The sequence below is a fragment of the Papaver somniferum genome, chromosome 1 (genome assembly GCF_003573695.1).
Source record: "Papaver somniferum cultivar HN1 chromosome 1, ASM357369v1, whole genome shotgun sequence".
Taxonomy (NCBI): Eukaryota; Viridiplantae; Streptophyta; class Magnoliopsida; order Ranunculales; family Papaveraceae; genus Papaver; species Papaver somniferum.
Genome location: NC_039358.1, coordinates 123,140,609 through 123,148,961, shown reverse-complemented (window position 1 = coordinate 123,148,961; position 8,353 = coordinate 123,140,609). Strand labels below are relative to the sequence as shown.

Genomic DNA, 8,353 nt, shown 5'->3' with positions numbered 1-8,353 from the left:
AAATTCAAATTCAAGGAAGTTAACTTCATAGAAGGAATTTTTGATACAATCCCAGAGGTTATAAATGCAGAAGACAACATGATGTTAGAGAGCATTCCTTCAGGCCAGGAAATCAAAGATGCAATTTTTTCTCTAAATGCTGATTGTGCACCTGGGCCTGATGGTTTACCAGGTTTTTTCTACAAGTTTGCTTGGGAAATAATTGGAGAAGGTGTTATAAAAGCTGTGCAATACTGTTGGAGAAAAGGTATTATTCCAAGAGGACTCAACTCTAATTTTCTATTCCTATTACCTAAAGTAAAATGTGCTAGAAGACCAACTCAATTTAGGCCTATAGGATTGAGTAATTTCAGCTTCAAGATATTTACAAAGATAATGACATCAAGAATGAATGGGTTGATGGAGAAATTAGTGTCTGAACAACAAGGAGCCTTCATAAAAAACAGATGCATTCAAGAACAAATTGTTTTAACATCTGAAATGATAAATGAGTTAGATACCAAGAGGAGAGGTGGAAATGTAGGATTAAAATTGGACATAACACAAGCATATGATTCATTAAGCTGAGAATTATTATTTGAAGTTATGGCAAAATTTGGCTTCTCTCAAAAGTACATAAAATGGTTACATCAATTGTTCACTTCAGCTAGAGTTTCTGTCTTAGTGAATGGAGGTCCAGTTGGTTTTTTTGAAGTGAGTAGAGGGTTAAGACAAGGTGATCCATTATCACCAATTTTGTTTGTATTAGCTGAGGATGTTTTGAGCAGGAGTTTAAGAAAAATGGTTGAGGAAAATAGGATTGCTCCAATGGTTAACTACAAAGGAGTACACCCTACCCACATTCTATTTGCAGATGATGTCTTTCTTTTCTTCAATGGGCATAAAAGGAATATACAAAAGGTGATGAAATTATTAAGTGATTATCAATTATCCTCAGGCCAAGTCATAAATCAAATGAAGAGCAAGCTTTTTGTAAGAGGAGTAACTGAAGCCAGGAAGTACCAAAAATTGCTAATGTGCTTCAAATGAATCTTTCTTCATTCCCAGACAAGTATTTGGGAGTAATCTTGAAACCAGGAGCTGTGAGGTCAAGTACAGTTTGGTGTGTGGTGGAAATGATACATAACAAACTAACTGGTTGGATTGGGAAGATGTTATCATTTAAGGACAGACTAACCCTTATCAAATCAATTTTGTGCAGCATTCTCATTTATAACATGTCAGTCTATAAGTGGCCTGCAAGTGTAATGAAAACTTTTGAGAAACTTATAAGAAATTTTCTATGGACAGGGGATCCATATGAGAGAAAATGTATAACTTTAAAGTGGAATGGAACATGTTCACCAATGGAGGAGGGTGGTTTGGGCATAAGGAGAATGGAAGTAATAAACAAGGCTTTACTGATGAAATTAGTATGGAAGATACAAAATTCTGAAGTTGAATGGGCAAGATTTATGAGAGCAAAGTATATAAAGGAAGATGGTGAATGGATTTCAGGATATAAAAAGTCTTCAGTATGGCCAGGTTTGAAATGGGTACTAGATGAAGTAAAGTTACATACTAGATGGATCACTGGTTCAGGTGAGCAAATATCAGTATGGAGTGATGCGTGGATAAAAGATAAACCACTTAATGAGATTTGTGAAGAGGATGAATATATGATGAAGAACAAAAACATGAAAGTTGCGGAGTTGATTGTTGCTGGTGAGTGGATGATTCCTTCTAGAATGCTTCAATATTTTCAAGTAGAAGAATTACCTGTTCTATCAAAAACAAAAGATACTAGAGTTTGGACTGGAACTATGTCAGGTGAATTCACAGTACACTCAGCTGTTGAATGTATTAGAGAGCATTATCATAAAGTGACATGGGCAAGACATGTTTGGCATCCTACTCTTCATCCAACAACAACAAGCAATGTATGGAAGATAGTGAGGGGTATCTGCTCAACTGATGAAAAAAGAAAAGCAAGGGTTACAGTTTAGCATCAAAGTGCTATATGTGTGGTGTTGGTACTGATAATCTTGAACATATATTATGGTTTTATAATTTCAGTCAGATAATATGGAAATGGCTAGGTGGTATCTTCTTGTTCTGCAACCCTGAATCATATGAAGATGTTATGAACTTTGCTAAGAATAAAAGTGGAGCTGTAAAGGATATATGGTTACTGGTTGCTTCCATTACAATGATGGAGCTATGGTTCTTAAGGAATAAAATTTGCTTTGAAGAAGAGAAAGTAAACTTGGGTAATTTCAAGAGAAGAATAAAACAGTATACAAAGGACTGTGCAATGAGAATAAAAATCTTTATGTGGGAGTGTAGCTATGATTACATGATCTTTAAGAATTTTGATCTTAAACATCAACCAATAAAGCCTCAAAGAATTATTGAAGTGAGTTTCTTCTTACCTGCAAGAAATCAGATACTCATATGTTGTGATGGGTCATCTAGGGGCAATCCAGGTGCAGCAGGATATGGTTTTATTTGCAGAGATGAAATGGGAGGTTGTATATATGTTGAAGCTACTGGCCTTGGAATTGCAACTAATTACATTGCAGAATTAATGGCTATTACAGGCACAGCTGAATGGGCTATACAGAACAACAAGCTTGATATATGTATTAACTCTGATTCTAAAGCAGCAGTGAGTGCATACATGCCAGGAAGACTTCCTTGGTTCATGCAGGTAAGATGGAAGATAATAAAGGAACTATTGAATAATATCCAACTTGTACATAGCTTGAGAGAAGTAAATTTCTCTGCTGACTCCATGGCAAAGAAGGGTGCAGGATTGGTGAGAGGGGGAAAGATCATTTTCAATTCAAAACCAAGTTTCATCCCAGATTTGGAATCACCTGAGCAAATTTACTATAGGTTTGGATAAAAATTTCTTTCTTATGTTTTTACAGTTGGGCTTTAGGAGTTGAGTTTGTATTATTTTTTTCTTTTGAGTTTTCCATTTTATTGGGCCTTGGTGGTTCTTTTTTTGTAAACTCTTTAGTTGGTTGTATTTTTCCATAATGAGTAATAAATTGGTTTTGATCGAGCAAAAAAAAATGTCAAATCCGTATTAGTCAGGGCCGGTCAAGGTCACCAGTCTGGTATTGGGCCACGTCAGCAAAGGACGAAGTCACAAGGTTGGTATTGCTCAAGTTTCAAGTCTGGTATTGATCAAGTCACAAGGCTGGTATTGCTCAAGTTTCAAGTCTGGTATTGATCAAGTCACAAGGCTGGTATTGCTCAAGTTTCAAGTCCGGTATTGATCAAGTCACAAAGGCCGGTATTAATCAGGACATAAGGCATGTATAATATAATAGGTACAAGATCGGTTTTCAGTCCAAGCACATCGTCCACGTTCAATCGAGCGCATATGGTGGGTCCGCACTCATTCGCACACATCATAACACGGTTTCACTTTGTTCATGGGGGTCATGTCTACGAAATTCAAGGGAAAGGTTTTTCAAGCCATAACCTAAAAGCTAGTCTTTGCATGCAACAATGGAAGAAAAGAAGCAAAAACAATATATTCATGGATTCACGACTCGTTAAGCAATCCTAGCAAATATCGACGGTTTTTTCTATCGATTTCGGTGGAAGAACTAATCATGATATATCTTTCCAAAGGGTTTTTACCTAAAACTCGAGCAATATGGTTATGTTCATGTTCTCCTAATGCTTTCATGAACCGAGAAACGTGTTCTCGAGCATTCCCCGTCCCATTGTAGAGTGTGAACGTTGGAGAAGTGTAACCCTTTGGGAGAGGGATTCTTTGCGTAGAAGCGGGATATGGAGGTTGGTGACGGTGCATGGACGGTGCATGGCCTCTTCCTCGATTTTCCATAAAACGTTCCAGGTCTTCACGGGTGATGAAACTGGCAGGTTCAGGTTCTGCAGCTTTGCGGGTTTCATCATCGTCAGGGACTGGAATAACTTTGGGATCAGCAGTTGGAGATGTTTCCTTGTCTTTTACTTTTTGTCTGACATCTTGTCAGTGAGAGTTTTGAGATAGTTAAATAGTTCCTTCTGAGTAGCAGCCATATCAGTTTGATTCTTGGCGAGAACTTCTTGGACCTTCATGAGATCGCCTATGGTAGGCGGATTTTCTCTGATTTCTTCTGGATGCTGCCCGAAGAGAGGATGATTTTCGACATTAGTGTGATGAGAAGTAATGTCATCACCATTATTAGAAGCATGAATGGTTTCCGCAGTACCACCACTGTTGTTGCTGGTGCTAGCGTTGTTGGTATTGGGATTTGTAATTGAACCTGACCTAAGATCACCATATTGTGAAAAAATGAGAGATTGCAACTGAGAAATTAATCTCCCACTGTGGTCGCCAATCTGTGGATGGGGAAAAACGGGTCGCCGGTTTTTCGGGAAAGTGGAGAGTCGAGCGCGCTGTCGAGACTCCTCAACCGGGAAAAATGTTAATCCTCACACAGATGGACCGCTTCAAAGGGGGTGCTTAGATACAGGAAATCAATCTGTATGACTCCGGCCTAAACCTAGACAATGGCCGTTCCAGAGTCAATTCGGTCGCAAAGAGGGAGATGGGTTGATCTGTAGGAGGGAAGCTGAGAATTGTGTGGGATCAGTGATGATCGAGGATTGTGGGTGTGTTGAACGTTTCTGCAATAATGGTGAACTGATAAGTTCTTATGGATTGATGAATTACTGAGAGTGATAGCTCGAGAAATTCTACGTAGACAAGAGTCTGTCTGTTCAATCATGGTTTCAGAGACTTATTTATATTCTCAGAGTCGTGAACACCTTGATCCCTGTAAGTGTGACGGTTTCTTGAGTGAAAGAGTGGGAAAGTGGGAGATCGTAGTAAAGTCAGTTCCATGTCGTGTTGAGACTTTTGATCATGCACCCACTACTTTGCTAACTCCTTCAACCGTTTACACGACTTACGCACATTTCTCGTTGTGGATGAATCCACGTGCCGTAGACCTCCAGACCAAAACCCTACGTGATATCCCCCCATTTGTGACGTGATTGATGTCTCACAAGTCGTGGAGTCTGCAGGGCAGACGTGTTTTGATTAGTCAATTGTTGATAATGAGTCTGAGTTTCGTTGAATTGAGCATGAATGATGAATGCTCAGCTATTCATGGGTTGAACATGTAGTTCTCTGAAGGGATGTCAGTATTGTTGATTCACTTATGAATTACTGACGAGCGACTGAGCAAGTATTGCTCAATTATGCGAATTACTGAATATTGAGGATTTGATGAGCAACTGAGCAAGCATTGCTCAATTCACCAAATTAGTGATTTTTTATAGTCTGTCATCGAACTGAGCAAGTATTGCTCAATTCGACAAATTACTGATGACTTGCTGAATATTGATCAATATTCGAGCAATTGAGCAAGTATTGCTCGATTCGACGAATTATTTATTGGTGACGTGACCCAATAAAATATTAATTAAAATATTGGTAGATTACCAAATATTGTATAATTAATTTTTATACTGATTGGTGGATCAACATAAATTTATTAGTGTTTGAAATTTCTCAGAATGATGGTTTCACAGAGCGTTTATTCGAAACCCTAATTTTCGATCAATCCTCCATCAATTGGCGAATTATTGAAAACTAGTCATGAATGAAGAGGGGCCGACCACATGGGATGATGTACGCCCATGTGATGCCCAGTGCTCGAGTGAGCACGCACCAGGGTTCTCAGTTTGAGAGTTGGTGAAAGAATGATGATTAAATGGTGGTTTCACCATTTACTGAAAATATTCATGGATTCATCATTAGGTGGTAAAACCTAAGTATGAGAGATGGGACTGACCAAGGGGCATGGGACCGGCTCTTCGTGTTTACGGGACCAGTTGTTGGTCATTTGGAGAATCCATAGTTGGTTGGAGAAAGTTTGGGCCCAGTATGAGCAATTGAGCAAATTAGGTCAGAATTATGAAAACATGTGGGACCGGATTTGTGCAAGCCCTAGGAATGACTCTGGGTCGGTCATGAAGGCGTGCACGTGTTTCCATGGTGTTCGTGTCTCCATACTGATAGTTTCAGTATTTTCTGATGCGCGTTTGAGCAATATTGTGAGTTTTCAGAAGAGTTTCATCTTGACTGAGAATTCTCGATTTTTTGGTGGAATGAGCATGTATGCTCAATTCATCAATATTTTGAAAATATTAAAATAAAAGTGTTTTAATATTTAAAATTGTTGTGGGAGGCTAGCTAGTCGTGTGACCATGTTGGCTTTTGGTTTTTCGTGATTTGAGCAATATTTGAGAAAACATGAAGAAATCATGAAATTTGCTCAAATTTGGAAGTTTCACGAGTTGAGAAAAATAATAATTATGAAAGATTAGGGATTGCAAGGTGTGGGACCGACCATAGCTAGGGCATGGCCGGCTGGCCTTGTTGCCCGGTCCCGCACACCTTTCCCTATTTTATAATATTATATTTTCGTGAATCTTTGAAGTTATGGAGAATCCTTGAAGATATGGAGAATCCATGAGTTTTTGTTGAAAACGGAGGAGTTTCGTGAGATTGGGAATAATAATTATAAAAAGCCAAGGATTGTGAGGTGTGGCACCGGCCATGGGCATGGCCTGCCGGCTACGTTGCCCGGTCCCGCACACCTTTCCTTATTTTATAATATTATTTGGTCAATCCACCATGTCATGGAGAATTCACAAGTTTTGCACAAAATAAGGAATTTCGCTAAGATGGAGAAACCTTCATGAGTTTATGAAAATAAAATAAGGAAAAATAATGGAGAAAGCATGGGACCGGCCCATGGGCCCGGCCCATGGGCGCTTCTCCATTATTTTATTATTATTTTCTCTCTCCTATTTTTGTGTAGGATTCCTCATTATTTCATGTTTTTGGACGCTCGTTCGTGCATCCGGGTGCTCAGTCGTGCATCATTGTCGAGTACACTCGCACCATTTTTGTGGGGCTTACTCAGTGATGGTCCAGATGCCCGATTGCTGAATATTTATTACTAATTTATGAAATTCAGTGGAGAATAGTTCATGAAATTGAGTAATAAAAAATGAATAATTGTTCATTATTAATTCATAGAATAATTGAGAACTTTCGAAATTTTATTTGAAGTGTGGAGAGTTCTTAAAAAATAGAAAAGTCCCTCGTTTCACAGACGAATGCTCGATTGAGCAAAAATTTTTTTTTTTTTTACGTGAGTTGTTAACTCAAATTTTTTTTATTTATTTACGTTAGTTCATTAACTCGCGAAATTTTTTTTATGCGCGTGACTTATTCACATCTTATTAAATAGAAATCGAGTTTTGAGTACACGCAATTTATGAATTGGTGAATTCACCGTGTATGTGTGAATCCAATGATTTTATAGCGTATGTACACGTAAAAATCAGCGAGTGCCCACATAGAGGGTTATGTGAATTGCTCATAGTTTCTCGAAAAGTCAGTGTTGACTCTTGAATAATATGTTTTATGCTCGATTTTGCAGGTTTGATAGAACGAGCAAATTTGGGGTTTTACGTTGTTATCACTAAGTTCGTGAAATCGTAAATAGGTAAGAGTTGAGTATTACCATTTTTGTAGACGTCAATATGAGCATCATAATTGTCTCGTTGATTTAATTCCATTGTGTTGATGAAATTCGTGTATGGATGTCACAACAACTTTGCAGAGAAGACTCAGTCCCGTAGCTTTTCTGAAGATGATGTTTCCTCTAGAGAGGATGTTTCCACAGACGCATCTTCCAGAGATGATGGTCCTCCAGAAATGATGATTCTGAGATTTCTAAGGAGACAGCAGAGAGCCCCAGGACTAAGAACATTCCAACTGCTGAGGATAAATTCTTTGTGTATCTGTATTGTAGGATCAGAATCTCGCAGCAATAATGTCTCAGCGAAACTATCAACAACACAACACAACAGCGTCGCAGAACAATTTCAGAAATGATATAATAAACGACGTCAGCTAAAATCATGAGAAAGATGTGATGGTCCTGCGAAAATTAGGGAGTTTGCGAGATTAACATTTGTAAGGTTGTGTAGATGGTGGATTTTCGATAAAGGCTAAATTTGTAAACTCATAATTATACGAAACTCTGATTCAGCAATCGGACGTGAGTATCGAGACACGAGTCTCTCATCGAATTCTCAACAGAGAATACTTTCTCTCAGAGTACATGTAGATATGCAGTCTCACGACTGGACAACGGCATATCTCATGAATACTGAATACTTTCAGTGATTATTTCTATATAGCATCACGTGATGGACGGCTCCTAGACAGCTTGCTCTGCTAGTATAGAGCGATAACGTCTTCAGGAAGAAACAACGAGTTTACCATGACTATATAAAAGATATGACTTAACGACAAGCTCATATC

At 38.4% G+C, this 8,353-nt stretch overlaps 1 protein-coding gene across 1 annotated transcript; it reads left to right on the top strand.

Moving 5' to 3' along the window:
• The first annotated feature begins 1,999 nt into the window (after positions 1-1,999).
• LOC113350171 lies at positions 2,000-2,887 on the top strand. The gene has a single exon (XM_026594265.1). It carries the CDS (start codon positions 2,000-2,002, stop codon positions 2,885-2,887), a length of 888 nt encoding a protein of 295 aa, XP_026450050.1.
• The last annotated feature ends 5,466 nt before the right edge of the window (positions 2,888-8,353 follow it).